This window comes from Hoplias malabaricus, chromosome 3 (genome assembly GCF_029633855.1).
Source record: "Hoplias malabaricus isolate fHopMal1 chromosome 3, fHopMal1.hap1, whole genome shotgun sequence".
In the NCBI taxonomy this organism is placed as follows: Eukaryota; Metazoa; Chordata; class Actinopteri; order Characiformes; family Erythrinidae; genus Hoplias; species Hoplias malabaricus.
Genome location: NC_089802.1, coordinates 58,079,453 through 58,098,130, shown reverse-complemented (window position 1 = coordinate 58,098,130; position 18,678 = coordinate 58,079,453). Strand labels below are relative to the sequence as shown.

At 39.1% G+C, this 18,678-nt stretch overlaps 1 protein-coding gene across 2 annotated transcripts in view; it reads right to left on the bottom strand.

Moving 5' to 3' along the window:
• pde4ba (phosphodiesterase 4B, cAMP-specific a) overlaps window positions 1-18,678 on the bottom strand; it is a 191,116-nt gene that overhangs the window by 122,709 nt on the left and 49,729 nt on the right. For both annotated transcript variants that reach the window (XM_066663094.1, XM_066663095.1), the window contains one exon: window positions 9,648-9,883. In XM_066663094.1, the coding sequence (XP_066519191.1) occupies window positions 9,648-9,883 (236 nt within the window). The remainder of the gene's footprint in view (window positions 1-9,647; window positions 9,884-18,678) is intronic.

Sequence of the window (18,678 nt, the reverse complement as noted above, 5' to 3'; positions counted from 1 at the left end):
AGGAATCACATACACAAGTCTGTTTGACAGCTCAACACTGCTTAAGGGAATGGTGTGATAATGATAGTTTGGGCTGGTGTCAGTTGTCCTTTGAAAGACCTTTAACTAAAACTATTTTCATAGACATTCCCATTATCCAGAGCTCCTTGCCTGTCCTTAGGGCAATCATGAATTAATCCTCGCTCCGTAGGAGAACCTCTGATGACTACTTTATTAATCTCTTGTTATTGTATATTCATTAGGCCTTTCCTGATGCACTGTTACATGGCTATTAATACTTTGCTTTTATTGTTTTGCTGCCCAGTACTGGCCATCAACCAGGAGGATGGGTTCCCTTTTGAGTATTGGTTCCTCTCCAGGTTTCTTCCTCTTTGGGGGTTTTCCTTTTTATTGTCTCTCTTGGCCTGGCCCTGGACAATTGGAAGTGTGCTTTGTGCTAGCTCTACAAATACATTACAATCGAGTTGTTCATTTTCTCAATGCTGAGTGGTTCTGAATAAGAATGAATTAATGTTCACAGCTCACAGCTCCAATGCAAAGTTAAAGAGGCAACCTTCAACTACAGCTTTGTTAACTACATTTTGGAAAAAAGGGGGAAAATTTATGAATATTTAGAGGAATTGAATTATACTTTTATTAGTGTATAATATGAAATGTTAGGTTAGGTGTAAATACTTTGTATCCATTATAGATGACCCATGTTCCACTGAAGAAAAACTGGAATCCTAGGAGTGAACTGAATTCAAAGAGATATATGTGATAACTGCAACTAGTATGAAGTAATTGCAATAATCTGATAATCAGGCACTGTTTAATCAAGCCTTGATTACGGAGTGAAGGCACTGGAGCTTTTGCTGGAGGTCTGACGCTGCAGGAGAGGACATGTTCTGTGACGAGGAGCTTCTCATTCAGAATTTATATCCTCTGAGCTTTCTGAGGAACTGACTGAATTGCTCTGAGAGGCAGCTTTATATACAACCTTACATAATTGAAGGAATTACATAAAACTGCTCATTCACCACCAACTGCTGGAGACTTGGGTGGGGGGTGGGACAAAGCACTCACAAAAGTTTCTTCTATCAGTCTATTTATAAACAATAACTTGTATACATCCATAATGTTTCATTATTCTCACTGTAATTCATATCTTGATGTTTGTAGGCAGAGCTACTCACCCATGTTTCACCAATATTATGATAATCATTAAAAATAAAGTGTAAATTAAACACTTAGAATAAGAATAAGAATAGAATTAGAATAAGAATTCTGCCATCTTTGACCCAAGTCAATCTACCAAAAGGCCTATATGATCTAGACAAGCTGTATGTTGCAATGATACAAAGTAAGAAGTAGTGATTGTATTCAAGCAAGCTGTTAGGGCCAGAATGTAAGATTATTTTTGTCACAGAATGCTCTCAAATTGTTCCTTCCAGTAATGACTTTATCATCTTTAGCAGTTTCAATTCAGCACCCTGCAAAGTGTGTATTTGTCTCAAAAGACCATTGTTTGGGTTCACCTCACCATCACCTGTTTCATTTCTTACCATTATTGCTCCAATGTGACATTGAGTCTTAGCAACCATTTTCTCAATCTGACAGCTGTGTGAAGCACTTAAACAAGCAGTGCTCTTTTATTTGTGGATTATCGGATTATTAGCCAACTACTGTCCATATTTGGATGCTGAATGTCAAGCAGTCAATAAAAATAGCCAGAAATGTATAACTTAATCATGTATATTTGATCGGTGTGATCTTCTGTGTTTGGAAATGTCCACCATTGGTAACACGCCCTGGTCCACAGTGTTAATCACAAGTTGTGTTTAAGACAACACAGAAATGATGAATAAGACTGACATGTTCTCTTTTTTTTTTTTTTGCCAGTTGCACTCAAGATTGTGCCTGTGGTCCATTTAAGCCCATCATTGATCTGTCTGTGCAGGGCTTTAACATAATTAGTACTGCTGCACCTCATTGATGTGATTGACTTCAGTGCTGTAAATACACCAATCTACATAGTCATGGTCAATTCAGAATTCATAATACTCCATTAGCACACCATCGAGTGAGTGATTAGCATGAACTGATAAAACAGCTGTAAATATTAACCATGAGGCTTATTACCCTAATCTACACACAACGGAATCTTAAATCAATGTTCATGTCACCTTTCTCCAGCAATCCCATCATAGTGCTAAGACTTGTACTGGAGGACATACATGTATTAAATTGCACTCTACAAGTCTATTAGCATTAATACAAATATTTATCTCAACATGACTTACTGTGTTAAATGAGCCTTAAGACTAAAGTTACTGTAGTCTATTATATTATATTTTTCTACTAGACTAGGACATAATATATACATAGCAAGGCAGCTGTGCATTTTGGATTTAATAACTATGTACTAAATTCTTAATGCTTCACATGGGAAGATGTGATTGAAAGGTTATTGATGTTTTTTTGTTTGTTTGTTTGTTTTTGAGCTTCCACTTGTCTAATTCACTGTTCACTGTGAGCACCAGACACTTTAAACACAAACCCCTAGAATAAACAATTAAAAAAAAACCTACAAAAGATAGAAAGATGAAGGTCAGACTGAAGACAAGGTAAAGCAGATCAAGAGACTGTGTGCAAGTTAGAGTTTGTGTAATTGAGTTAGTGAATGTGTGAGAGAGACTGTGAAGGACTGAGTGAACCAGCGAGTGAGAGATTGTGAGGGAATAGGTGAGTGAGAGATTGTGACTGAGGCAGTGAGAGCTTGTCCTGCAAGTTTCTTTCTTGGCTACATTTCAGGGAATGAGAGAAAATCCCTGTGTCACCTAATGCCAGGATCAGAATACACAATATTTTTGTTTTTCACAACGTCAGATTAGCGCTATAAATTTGTGTCTTGGTCGACAACACTACACGTTCGACAAGGACCATTCTTTGTTTGCGTCATTGCGTGAGTTCAGAGTTTTTTGGGGATGAGGGTCAAGAAACTGTCAATCATGGCTACAGAAGTGCTGGGTGTGCTGCTTGTGGTTTTGGTGTTCCAAAAAGAAAAATAAGAAAAAGAAAACACAATTGTGGGCCCATTCCTATGTGTTTCGAAGAGGAGAGAATAGAGTATCTGTCCTGCAAAGAGAACTTGAGGTAATGTGTTAACATGGCAAGAGCGTTTTCGCCAGTTTCATTTTTCTATCTGACAGCCAGACAGCACTCTGTCCTCCTATTGGTGATCATCAAGGATATGGTGTCGTAGGATATGTCACACTAGGTGAAAAGATCCAAAAATTTCTAACATGTCAGACTTTTTGTCGTGGTGTCGTGGTGCATCCCAGACGCTACATCACTGATCTTTGATTATGACACACTACACGACCGTTACTCGCTCCTCAAATCCAGTTCCAACACTGGAAATTTGTTGGATACGACAAAATCGTGCCAAAATCTAACTAAATTTGTGTGGTCTGATCCCAGCATAGAATATTACACAGAGCTTATTTTAACACACTTTATTTCAAGATCAAAAGCATACAAAGGAAATGTAATTGCTGTAAGCCAAACAGGACTTTGCATAAGGGAACGTGTGTGTGTGTGTGTGTGTGTGTGTGTGTGTGCGCGTGTTTGGGGGTAGGGTGGTGCACTTCAGTTGACAGTTTTTCTGACACTGACCTTCACTTTTCAGTGAAGAGCCATCCAGCAGAAGCAGGTTACAGAGCATTCAAAACTTTCAGGGAAAAAAAGCAATACACTGCACGAAGAGGGAAACATAAAACTATATTCCATCAACTCTTAAAACAAATGCTGTCCAACTTCATACTTGCCTTTGTTTTTTCATTATCTCCACATTTATCTTTTTTGTCCTGCATCCTCATTTTATTTTTTATTCCTTTATTCTCCCTCACTTCACCTTTTTTTTAGCCCCTCTCCCTTTCTATTACTTTATTCAGTCTCATTTTCTAGTTAACACATTTCTCCGTCTTTCATCTTATAAATCTAAATGGGTCCATTAAAGCTGATGGGAGCAAGAATTGGACCACAGATCAGCACCACTACTTTAAAACTCTTTCTAATTACAGACAGAGTCCTCAAGCTGAACCAGAGATTAAAGTTTAAATTACAGGACCCACAGCCATGAAAGACAGAACGACCTGCCATGGGGCTTCCAATCAGCCATAAGAATGTGAAGGAATGATACCAAACTGCACCCATAACAGCTCTCTCATACAACCCTTAAAATATTCTCAATGAAGAATCACAAACACAGGCACACAAACCAGGTCTTAGAGATGATGCCAGTTCCCGTGTGTGTCCATTCTGCTGAATGCTCAAAAGAGATAATCCAATATCTGAGGGCCTGCCAACCCGTTTGACTCATTCCATGTAAAACCTGCTTTAAAGAAAAGTCAACAGCCAGTGTTGGGAGCAGTTCTATTCTAATTAAAATGTTGAAAATATTTAACTGTAAATACTACCATTTTAAAAAGACACTATTTAGTTTTGGCTTAGAGTAGAGCAAATTTGTTGTATTTAACAATTTAAGCCCCTACAAGAATGATGTCAACAACTGACACACAAGAGAGGGCACTATGACAAAATTTAACATTACTATGTAACAACAGCATGCTTTATTATACAGAGAAGAAATAGCTCTGTAATTGGATTTAGTGCAGTAGGGTATTTGATCTGTTCTGTTAAAATGAAATCACAGCGTAATTCACTCAGTGCAATCTAAAAACTGGGACATTTAAAAAAAAAATCTCTTTATAGGAGACAAAAGAAATGATTCTGAAGTATGACTGTTTAATACTTAGTGGAAAATCCCTGAGAATGTAATGACTGTGACCACTGACCCATAAACCTCATCTGATGCTGAGTATTTTCTGTACGCATGCTTGTAACCTGTTCCTGTTTTTTTCCGGGGGCTTTGCGCCTTATTTAAGTGATATGTTTCTTTTACTATCAGTCAAGTAAATACACCACATTTCATCCATGACACAGAATTAAGGTATAGGATTAAATGTAGGACACTAAACTAAAAGAGCTCTATAAGAGACTATTGTCAATTTATTGTTCCTTATCAATGCACATTCACCACACACACACACACACACACACAACCTATTAAAATGGTGAAACTATTGAAATGTAATTTAAAACTACACCTCTGTTCCTTGTCATTTTAAACACACTGCCTGGCTCTCTGTATTGCAAATATTAAGACATGCTTTGTGCCAAGCCTTCCTTAAAATATAGACTCCAACTCTGACTGCTTTTACAGTGTTTGCTTTAGAGCCGTAAAGCTGTCATTGCACATGTGGTATTACAGGAAGTGCTTCATAATGTTGAAAAAATAAGTCTGCAGAAGATTCAGAAGAGCAATCAAATGTGTTTACATGTTACACTAAATCACCCATGGTCTGGCCAGTGTCAGCGCAGCGGGTAAAGCAAATCATCTGAGCATTTCCAATGAAAAACCACACTGCCATTTCACCTTTTAAACCTGTACAATTTTGGCAGCACAGACAAATATAATTCTGCGAAACCATACGGTTGTTTTAGTGTCATTAATAAAAGAAACAAAAAGAGGCTGGCTTATTAACTGACCACAAAACAATGTCAAAACAGCAGGCAGCAGGCTTAACTGACTTTTACATTTATTTAAATAATTTTACAAAAAAGCAAACAGCATCCTGTGGATAGTGTCCAGTGTCCACTGATGGACTACTACTATGGCCTCTCTGACTTTACATCTACAATGTGGACCAACAAGGCAGTTATAGACTGCTCTGTGGGTCCTGACCATTGAAAAACATGGTTAAAGGGGTGGCTGCCTGAGCATACAAAACAGACGGACTACAGTTCAAGTTAAATACTAAATTGCACCAAGTGCCTAAATAAAATTTCATTCATTCAATGTCTGTAAGCGCTTATCCAATTCAGGGTCGCTGTGAGTCCAGAGCCTACCCGGAATCACTGGACCCAAGGCAGGAACACACCCTGGAGGGGGCATCGGATGTTCAACAGGCGACACACACTCACACATTCACTCACACACTCACACCTATGGACATTGTTGAGTCACCAATCCAATTATCAAGTTGTGTTTTTGGACTGTGGGAAGAAACCGGAGCACCCGGAGGAAACCCACACAGAAATGGGGAGAACACACCAAACTCCTCAAGGAAAGTTGCCCGGAGCCGGACTAAAACCCACAACCCCCAGGTCCCTGGTGCTGTGTGACTGCGACATTACCTGCTGCACCACTGTACTAAATAAAAATATATTTTTTACATTTTTAAATAAATATTTTCCTGCTATTTCATATGCACCTTCTAGAGAAGACCACCTGGCAAGTGGGAGTTTACAGGATCAACACATAAACTGGTCTTAGTTAGCAGCAGTCTTGTTAGAGTCATGCATATAAACAGTTACTGCTGCATTTGAAAAGATGAAAAGATGTTCCAAAGTACTACCTAACCAGCAGAAAGTGTGTTACTGTACATTTATTTTCAGCTTGCACTGTATGTTCTATTTTTGATGTAAATAAATAATATACAAAATCACTGTGGCTTTAAACAGTGGCCTCACACGGTCTCCTCAGGTTCCATCACTTATGGCTGCTCTATAAATGCCTCCCCAGAACCCACCTGGGGACACACACCAAAATCAATGTCTGCTGAAATGGTATCACGTCAGCTGCAAAATAATTGTGCTCCAAAAATAGCACTCTCTTGCAGCCTCCTTTCCTCTCCTCATGCCTCTGACGTAAAGCATATTAAACACTCCTCTAACAAGCGGAACTATGGCAGGGTGAGCAAGGCAGAGAACAAATCTGTGTCTGTGTGTGAGACTGGATCTCTGTGTCCTGCACCTTTTGAGCCATTACCAGTCCAATTACCTCACATTAATGGAAAATCATTCAAAATAAACCTTCCGTGTCAGATTCCAATTAAACAAACCTTCTACGTTACCAGCTCAGTTACTCCGTATCACTGCTATAACTGGAAAGCCTCCCTTGCACACAGCTTGTAACTGTTTGATTCCACAAGGTTAGAAGTGTGTCCCTTTCTTTATAGGAGACATATCATCACCGTCCAACGAAAACCATACATCTCAATTTTTGTCAATATTTTGTAGACTACATCATTTGAACACAGCAGCTGTCCATGACGAATGGACCAATAGAATTGCTCCAAAATAATACAAAAAATATTTTTTTATATTTTTCCTTCTCCTATAAAGTTGCTATTTGGAACATACATGTTTTTCCATTGATAGCGACAATACAGAAGCTGAAATCAAATGTAGTTCGTGTTTTGGAAGAACTAGGTTACTGGCACTGAAAAAAACACTTCAGTTTCTCAGTGCTGCCCTCATTGGGCAAGAAGTAGAAATGAAAATGTTAGATCCAGTAACAAATACCTGACTCAACCCACAGTAGAATATTTTGAATTAGATTGATCCCAGGCTGAAAGAATCTGTCCCATCTTCATCTAAACCACAGACTTTTATATCTCAAAAGCTTCTGGTGCCTCACAAAAAAAGTATTTAAGGTAAACACAGGTGAAAAATCAGTTAGTAAAGAGCTCAGGTACCGAGCTACATAGAGCACTAACTATTTTCCATTACTAACAAACTGAAACATTGTTTAATGTTAATACTTAAAGTTGTATTCAGTCATGATGTTAACCCTTGTTTCCTACAAAAACATGATGAAGAGATGAGTTTAACTACAGTACCTGCAGAGTTGAAATGAAACAAGCATAATGACTCGGTTAAACAGGCACAAAGGTAGTGTCACAGATCCAGGGTCCTTGGGTTATGGTTCAATCCCCTCTTCAGCAGACTGTCTGAGGAATTTAGTTTGTTCTCCCTGTGTCTGCATGGGTTTCCTCCGATACTCAAAAGAACAACACTGGTATGTGAATTAGCTGTGCAAACTTGTCTGCGAGTGGCTTTGTGATGGTGTTATGATCTGTGATGGACTGGGGCCTGTCCAGGATGCGCTCCCGCTTTGTGCCCAGTGATTCCAGTTATGCTCCAGACCCTGAATAGGATGAAGCATTTAAAAAAATGACTGAATAAAATGTACACGTATGTATTTGTTTATTTCACATACATTTTTAGGCTTTGTCGTGGCTTACCAAAAATCACTAGCGCCACTCCATTACACACATTCACTATGGACAATTTCACACAGACCATGTACCTACCAAAATGTTTCTAGACTGTTTGAGAGAAGCAATGCACCTGGAGAAATCTCACACAGGCACACTCCTCACAGTGACTGGCATCAAACAAACATCAAACCCAGGACCCTTGAGTTGTGTGGTAGCAATACTACCTGCAGTGCCACCATGTCGCCCACTAAAGCCTCCCTATTGCCAATATTTCATGCTCTGCAGTCACATTTTCTCCTGAATATGTGAGTGAACGGATATCCTCACAAAAAAGATAAAGCTAAGATGACTGTATCGACATGCAGGAATTAATTTTTACAGCAGGCAATACATAATAAGTATGAATAAATCAACATCCCATTTCACAAAATGTCCATTTTTCAGGAAAATATGATGAAGTCTGGAAGACACCCAAATGTCTGTGCTATTTCATTCTCACTTGCTCGTGTAGGTTTCTCGGGATTGCAGTAAACCAGACATGTAATACTTAATGTCTCACACTGACACTAACCTGAGTCTATAAAGCCACATTTCAGCCTTCACACATTAACACTTCGCCAGCCATGACCAAGACATTGAAAGCTTAACATTAATACACGCAGCATGTACACCTTAATGGTTCACTGAGAATAGCTGACTTGGATACAATCGCAGATTACAGTCATTAGACACTTAGACATCAAAACAGAATTAGCGAGCAAGGGGAAAGACCTGCTGTGATTTTTCAATACATTCCCCTCATTAACCACAATGAACGTGAATAATGTATTGTTGAACTTTTCTAGTTTTGTTCACAGGCACCTTTATTTACATTAATTTAATTGCATAAATTTGGCCAAACCTCACACAAAACCCAATATTTTCCTGACACCCATCAAGCTCAGATCCCCACACACTTCAATACTTTATTTGGATTTAACATATGAAATGTTGTATAAAACCCAAACGATCGAACAGATTCATTACACAGTTTGTGACTAAAATTTACAGCATTCATTTCTCATGGATACAGGTAACAGTGTCTTCTCCAGATAAACTGAAGAAACAGAGCAGTACCTCATCTGCTTAGCCTTCCTCTTTCCCAGTCCCACAATCTGTAAGCCACACACACAACCTGCGCACGTGCCTAGACGTCCAAACACTAAAACAACCACTTTACATGCATTACATGCTGATACTTTACAACTTTAGAGGTGTAACACAACTCCATCTACCTATCATAGGAACTGGAATATCGCCGGTTCTCAGATATAAACAACTTGGGTCATGGATAGGCCACTGTTGCCTCTGTATCATGCTGCTCTTTACATTCACCTTAAAGGCATGCTTTAATGTTGCTATCAGGCTCACTTTAAAGAATAAACCTTAAATCTGTCGTAATTTTTCTTTAGCTGCAATGGTAGTTACGACGGGCACACACACACACACACACTTCAGCACTGACAGTTCACAGAGAGTGTGAATTGGAGGAAATCTTACCACTCTGAGTCCACAGGTGTGATGTCGATGCGTGGTGTGATGAAGGGCAGCGTAGTGGGCCGGCATATAATCTCCTCATCAGGGGTGCGCGACCTCTCAGCCTGGCGCCATGAGAGTGGGGGCAGCTGCAGGTTCCCAGAGAAACGCCGCCGTCCCCGCCGCAAATCCACTCCGAGAGTACAGCCTGAAGACGTGAAGGATTCACTGAGACCACAGTCTGGAGGCCCTTTACTGTCCTACACAGAGTGAGAAAAAAAAAGAGAGAGAGAGAGAGAAGAGTGGAATGAAAATGATACATCCCATGTAACGCACTACAGTATTATTTTTGCTAAAGTCTTATATGAATGAAACACAGAACAAAAATAAGGAAAACTGAACCAATCCATGTGATTAGTTATACAAGGAGGTCATTTTTATATTTAGCCGATCTGCGTATGTCTGTTAAAAGTTTGAAACCTTTAATTGATCTACATTGTGTATCAGGTAACAGCACATAGTCTATTCACCACTGAACATCCTGCTCATGAAGGTCTGGTGTGTAGCTATAGTTTAATTTATGCGAATAATTGACATATTTAACCTATATGCTCCAGGGTCCTGGAGGTTGTGGGTTCTAGTTCCGCTCCAGGTGACTGTCTGTGAGGAGTTGGTGTGTTCTCCCTATGTCCGCGTGGGTTTGCTCCGGTTTCCTCCCACAGTCCAAAAACACACGTTGGTAGGTGGATTGGCAACTCAAAAGTGTACATGGGTGTGTGTGTGTGTGTGTATCGCCTTGTGAAGGACTGGCGCCCCATCCAGGGTGTGTTCCCACCTTGCACCCAATGATTCTGGTTCCAGACCCACCATGACCCTGAACTGGAAGCGGTTACAGACAATGAATAAATTAATGGTTCTCTTGTGGTGCCAAATATCAGCCAAATACATATAAGTAAATAAGTAAAACAAATATAAATATTATTATTATTATTATTATTATTCATCAGCTGTTTTATGCAGTTTGTGTAATAACAGTAAACTAGTTGTTCCTATTGTTCACATTGTTGACTCGTCGTTTGGATATTGTTTTTATTATTAAACATACTTTTTCATTGTTTCAAAAATAGTGAGGATCTATATGATGTAAAAATTTGCACACCAAGATGTCATGTATAACAGTCATGATAATGCAGCCACATTTTTCCAGACAGCTGATATTGGTGGATATCTGCTGGCATTTAGCCAACAATAATGAGGCCAGGTACTGTTCTGGAGTAAAAACAGCCCCTCCAAACTCCCATAGGTACTGGGTGGGGCTTTAAAACTCCAGAGAACACATTTTGGCTGCTTCCCAGGGCTATACCTCTCCAGCCGACCCTTGGCATTAAGCACATTGATCACACTGCAGCTGCTCCAGAAAATCCCATTTTATCTGATGGGGATTGTACTGAATTACAAATTACTACAAAATTTCAGGGAGATGTATCCTGGCAGCTATGAGGACGGTAAGAGGCTATATCTAATACGGTTACCTGGTGCTGTGCTGGAAATGCTTCCCCACTGGGCAGCAATCATCCAGAGCAGAAAAAAACAAACCTTCTTTTCAACCTACAGATGAAAACCACTTCTGCTAAAAGGAATTCCATTTAGAGCAGAATTTCAATTAATCTGATGAATTACAGTTGAATCAGTCTTAACCTGAGCTAACAGGGATGGATCTATGACTGAGAATGAGAGGAGCTGAGTAAAAGGATGGTGTGGACTCTATTAATGTGTTTAGAAGTATAAATCATATATATATATATATATATATATATATATATATATATATATATATATATATATATATGTGAATGAGTTTTTCCTTGCCAATCACAGGAATTGAACCGGCGAACCTCCAGCCTCAAACTCGCTTCTTTAACCTCAAGGCCATGGCTGGTATGAGTGTGTTTAATAAAAATCATGATTTTTTTTAATAATCAGAATAGACCTGATGGATCTCAGCCTGACATAAAACACCAAATCATTCATTATTTATTCATTCATTGTCTATAACCACTTATCCAGTTCTGGGTCCTGGTGAGTATGGGGCCTACCCAGAATCACTGGGCTCAAGTACACAGTCCTTCACAGGGTGACATACACTCACACATTCGCTCACACTCACACGTATGGATACTAATTTGGACTGTGGTAGGAAACCGGAGCCCCCAGAGGAAACCCATACGGACACAGGGAGAACACACCAAACTCTTCACAGACAGTCACTCAGAGTTGGGCTCAAACCCACAGTCCCAGGAGGCAAATCATGCATTGTCTAAAATAAAAATGGTCTTTCACAGAAGCATCACCTAAGACACATTACAACAGAAAACATTACAGCCGAAGACAAATGTTCATTCAGGAGTAACAGCAGAAGCAGCTCATTAGTGAGCCCAACAGGATGTAACAGGAGGAAGGTAGGTGAATAGGAAGCCTAGTAAGTGTAGGAAGCATCCTCTTTTAAGATAACTCAAAAAGTCACTTAAGTAACAAAATACAGTAGAATATTCCTACCCACTTCTAGCACAAATCCTGCCCTAATCCTGCCAATTTATATACATAATTACACTATAACAATATTTATGTTTGCAAAATGTTCAGCTTGCACATTAATATATACATTCCACACAAGGCATTGTTCTCCAGATGGTTTTGCACATAAGGACCATAATATTAACATGTACATAACATACAACTAAAAAACAATTCCATCTAAAAATGTATTATTTTGTTTTTCACTAGAAAGGAAGAATGGCAGGATATAAAATCCATAGTACATTGCACCTCCCTGTTTTATTAAGCATATTCACTAAACTCTTGAATCAATATTTACAATTATTCCCACATTGGCACCACCACTGCCAGACACTAGAGGGAGACCCAGCATCATAATCTACACTTCAACTGTTGGCGCAACCACAGAGTGAAGAAAGTAACACGTAAGACTGGGAGGTATTCCATAAGCTAAATATCTTAAGCCCAAATTCGAGAACTTCCCAATAGGAACCTGTCTTGGCTTTGGGCCAAGTTGTCTGGCTAAAGAAGACCACACATATGAAATTATATCCTGTTATGTGGGATACACACCTGCTCTGACAAAAAAAAAAAAACCTCAAAACTTGTGTGATCAGGTTTGTGGGACCCATGTTTAAAATTAACTAAAATAAATGTTCACATTTTTCAGTGAAGAACGTAATTCACATTTAGCACCAAACAAATGGATCCTACTGTGATTAATTGAACCCCTATTGATACAGCAATGTCACAACCAGGCAGACTGAGGCGAACACAAACGCTATAACATTTATTATAACAAAATATAATAACAGGGACACTCAGAACTATACAGAGGACACTCAGAGACCTAGACATGGATAATACCTAGACAGACTTAGAGGGATGATACCTAGATAAGGATACTCATAAGACAGGGTGATACTATATAATACTATGGTGCAAACAGTAGAGAGATAGACAGACTTGGAAAAAAAAGGTACAGAGAAGATACTAACAGACTAGAAAGATACACTAACGGACTAGAGAGACACACAGACTAGAGGAAGGCATGCAACAATATTAACAGGCTAGGGAGACATACAGACAGGTCTAATTTTTAATATAAAAAAATAATAATAATAAAGAAAACACAGGAACTGAGACTTGAGGGCAGAGAAAGAAACAGACAAAAGGGAAATGCTAACAGACCAGACTGAGAGGGAATTACTAATAAACTAGGCTAGAAAGCCACAAACTTGCAAGGTACTAGTAGTCTAGAGACAAGAGAAATACAAGTAGACTACAGCAACAATGATAGATACAGACAGACCAGATAAGTAAACAAAGGAAAATCCAAACAGTAGAAACAACTTTGACTGATAGAACAATGGTACAAACAAACCAGAGAGAGGGTTGCAAACAGACTAGAGACACACAGATGTAAAGTACTAAAGGGACAAACAGACCAGACTAGAAAGGTACAGACAAGATTAAGCAACAATACAAACAGTAACGTCCAACAAAGAAACAGTGACGCAAGGGAACTTAAATATACACCACAGACAAGGAACACCTGGGACAGATAACAAGGGGGCAGAACTACAAAGAGGCACAACGAGAAACATAACCATGTGCTACATGAGCACATGGTGGGGTAAACAGACACAGGACAGGGCCAGGGAGTGACAAGCATGCTTGCATTTAACCATATGTGCTGTGTTTTTATATGTGTATTTATTTTCAAACCCAGCACTAATGTGGGAATATAACACAAACACCATAGAAGGGTCAATGAGGTCAGGTACAGATGCTGGATCATTAGTTCTGTATCACAGGGCACTGAATGTTCCTCTCTCCGGAATAAACAGTCCCCAGTAGCCCATACTCTGTCCACATGGTAGAGATGTAGATGTCAGTTTCAACTTTCAGTCATCGAGCCTTTTTGCATGAAATGGTGCCCAGTGAACTGCTCCCTGCAATTGTCTGCATACAGAGCACCACATCAATCACATATGAGTGGCTATCAAAAGGGCACCAGACTCTACAGTACTCACCACACCAAGAACTATAATCTGTTAAATATGAGGGCTCAATCATGCAATCCATCACCTCTGTGGTCTGCGGTTCCATTGTATGTGTCCGTTCAAAAGCATTTGCAGGAGTGACCCCATTCATGTGTTCGGTATGGCTTTTAGAAAGCAGTGATTAATCAGATGACATTCAATCAGACCACATCTCTGGGCTACACTGAGTGGCCCTGCCTTCCATACTCCAGTACAGTAAAAGTATTCATTCTCACTGTTTAAAGAGCCCATTTTCTACATGCACCCTGTCCCTAAAATAACATATGTGAGGTTCTTCTTTGAGGTAAAGCACTCATAGTCCATATTTCACCTGAAAATTACCTAGTTTTATTTGAATGAAACTGATTTTGTTACTGTGCCTGTAAAACAGATGTATGTAAATAATTTATGATCAAATGAGCTGTGCATATTGTACCTCACTGAAAAAAAATCACCCCGAGGGACTTCTTTAACTTTAACTTTGACATCAAAAAAGCCCTTTTGTTCATAAATATGGACTAAGTAATACATAGTACATTCTTCTTAAATCATATTTATTTACTATATGAAAGGCAAAATAGTGAGGAACATTCTAATTTCTATGCCATGAGTCCTTTAATAACATTGTGTTCTTTCATTTACATTGTTCTGGGCCACAAGTGTAAGCCTAGAATTAACTGATATTACACTACCTGTACTAGAGGGAAATCTGAGACTTATCACTGCTGGCAAGAACTAATCCAGTACTACTGCAATAAGTTACAGTGGTGTTTATGATCCAGAACTAATAGTATTAATGTGGCTAAAAGCCATCAGATCTTCATAGCTATGTATGTACGTTATGTAGAGTATCACTGCTACATGCAGCTTTGAAACAGTGCTAGCGCTTTTTTGTTTGCTGCTCTTTGAGAGATACAGGTGGTAGATTGCCTCACACTCTGAAGCTGCCTGATATATGTACACATCATTAGTGAGAGGAAATGAGCTGCCATGCAGAAGCTGATTGTCCTAAAAATAAACACTACAGTAAACACCTTAAAGTTTCTTGATTAGAACACATCTGTCAAAAACCTTTTATCTTTGAATTACAGCTTAACATTTTCCTAAATTCACCGGTTCTGTCAGTGTTTTCAATAGGAAAATAATGTTTTAAAAATTCTCTGCATGTTTTAACACTGGTTCTCTTGTAGGGCGGCACAGTGGCACAGCAGGTAGTGTCGCACTCACACAGCTCCAGTGACCTAGAGGTTGTGCGTTTAAGTCCTGCTCTGGGTGACTGTCTGTCACATAAACCGTTAACGTTTGTTGAAAATGCTGCTTTAAATGCTGTATTGGTTTTGTTTAGGCTACGATACACCAAGCAGAAACAAAGATAAAGGTAGGGAGGCAATCTTTTCATGTATATTAGTTCCCACTCCTCATAACCCCCACCTTTCGGCCCGCCTGTCAATTTTTAAATCCAGTGTAGCCTTTAAACTGGAAGGTTTGCCCATCCCTGGTTTAGTAGCTGACATAGTAGTTCTTTGCTTGCATTATTGTTTCTTTGAATGAAATATCTCTGTGGTGGCACGGTGGTGCGGCAGGTATTGCCACAGTCACACAGCTCCAGGGACCTGGAGGTTGTGGGTTCGATTCCCACTCCGGGTGACTGTCTGTGAGGAGTTTGTTGTGTTCTCCCTGTGTCTGCGTGGGTTTCCTCCCATGGTCCAAAAACACACGTTGGTAGGTGGATTGGCGACTCAGAAGTATCTGAATGTGTGAGTGTGTGTGTTGCCCTGTGAAGGACTGGCGCCCCCTCCAGGGTGTGTTCCCGCCTTGTGCCCAATGATTCCAGATAGGCTCCGGACCCACCGCGACCCTGAACTGGATAAGCGCTTACAGATAATGAATGAATGAATTAAATATCTCTGTGTTTACCTCTGCCACCTTGTTCTCTGTGCCCAACAAATGAAAAAATGATTCCCAATTGTTTCTTTGACCAAAGTATTTTGTAAATATGAAAAAATTTTCAATCTCATGCCTGCAACACCCTTCAAAAATGTTGCCATGTAAGAGTTTTCATGTGTGGTCTTCGTCCTAAACTTTCAGTAGCTTCAGAACTCTATTAATTAGAATATAGATCGGAATGGAATGAGTCACTGATGAATGTTTTACACCAACACACACACACACACACACACACAAGTGTATAATGTTCTCACTTTGTCTATGTACTGGCAAATCCCTGGGTCAGTCCATTTTGTGAGTGGGGTTCTATATTCCTTTTGTAATGGACTGTACAAACTCTTCACAATACATGAAATATAGAAAGCTCCTTTAAACTGAACTCTGACATCCAATTCAACAAGTCCTTCAGGCACTTTCCTTTTTTCTTTTTGATTAAAAATGTTAATTATTCACCTTAAACTGCTCCCATTCAGAATGTGTTACGCAGACCACAGAGGCCTTGACAGTCTTTCCCTCTTTCATAAAAGAAAGTTAAAGGAGGTGCTCATGATAAAAGCTGCCATGTTTTGTTTTTTAGGTCCTTATTGAATTAATGGCATAATGTGTAGAAGCGGGGGACTAATGTAGGTCAGTGAATTCATTTACAGGCCTGTAATGTGTTTGAAATTGGAGCTATATTTTGTTTGTCCGTGCTCACGCTGGAGACGTGCTGTTCCTCTTGACTCTGCTGATGATGTGTAAAGTGGGTGTGTGTGGGTGTGTATTCGTGTCTGTAGAATCTAGAACTCTCTGTCTCTCACTGTGCTGTAGGAGTGTGCTGCTATCTTCTGTGCTGTCACATATTTTGGTCAAATGCGAACGCTATGTGCGCTGTCTTCCAGTTGTTTATATGGAACCTGTTACTCATGGATTTGCTTTCTGTGGTTGTGGGTTAAAGCTCATGTGAGGATTTCGCTTGTTACTGTATATTTGTTAAGAACATGTGAGTGGATAAACTCTATCTAAAATAGAAATCATAAAACATCACAAATGTCATATATCTCAATGTTGTACAATCTCAAAAAAAAAACAAATAAAACAAATGCAACAAATATAGATATTCCTCAACTACAAGTTAGTACAGTTTGCCATATGTATGTCATCGTTGATTAACATTATCTGCTTCATTCAATTATTCATCTTCTGTAACCTCTTTATCACATTGGGTCCGGAGCCTACCCGGAATCTTGTGGTGCCAAGACATGGTATCATACACTTATACAGTCACTCTTACACTCACCTGAGGACAAGACCACAAAGCCAATCCACCTACCAACAAGTGTTTTTGGATTTCTGAAAGAAACCCACGCAGACAGAGAAAACACACCAAATTCCTCAAAGACAGTGACCCAAGGTGGGAACTAGCAACACATACTATACTAGACTTAACCACTTTCAAACTCAAAAACAGTGTGAACAGGTGATTAATCAAGCTTCAAATTAAACCAGCCTCCGGGAAAGGCCTACAACTTAACAATGCAATAGGCGATAAAGCTCACCCTTATAAATGCACCACTGAATAATCCAAATGTTTAAATTCAGTAAGTTGTGACAGCAATTTGAGGTCTTTCATCCTCTACAGCTTGTATCATCAGCAGATTCATAAGATATGGAGATATGTCATTATTTAAAAGGGCAAGAGGCAAAATATTAAAGCAAATATGAGTTAATACAGTGATAAACATGCTCCTGTCCCAACTTTGAAAAGTGTATTCCGTTACACACTCCCAACAATTTAGAAAGTGGAGTTTGTGTTTAATTTACAGTGTCTTAGCCCTTTTCAGAGTGGTTAATGAATAGTTCAGACCAGTCACTGGATAATAAGCCTACGATTAAGAAGTCTTCGGATTAAGAAAAATAAGTATATTAAGTGTACGGCTCATTAGAGGCATGAATGTGATGCAGTGCTTTTTAGTCAGGATGATTGGAGCATGAGTTACAACAGCTCTATGAAAGCAAATCTATCTCATCAGAATTTAAGTCTTCAGATTTTCACCTCTGAATATTTTGCTTCGCAGTTATGCACCTGAATACAATTGCTCTTGAATTGAACTTATAATGTGTCTTCACTGAGCCTTTCAGATTTTTGAGACACAGAAGAGATAATATCCGCGGAAGGAAGCTAAACGTGTAGTTTTTCCACGGTATGGAAGTTGTGTTCGTATTTTGCAATCTAGCGGCGACAGAATGCAACTACTGCACCATTTAAGGTGAAAGAGAAAATCCTAATGAATAGATTGCTTATCTTTTGAATTCCGGATGTGTATCTGATTTTTTTGTAACTCGTATTTTGGCATCTGACTTTCGTCTGTCGATTTGAGCAACTTCTAAATATATTGTTTGAATTTTTTTGAGCTTGAATTTTTTTATCTGAATTTATTATCCTTGAACAATAACAGTGAAAACGTGTTCTTGAAAATTCACAAGTTCTATTTAAGAGCAATTATATTCAGATGCATAATTTCAGT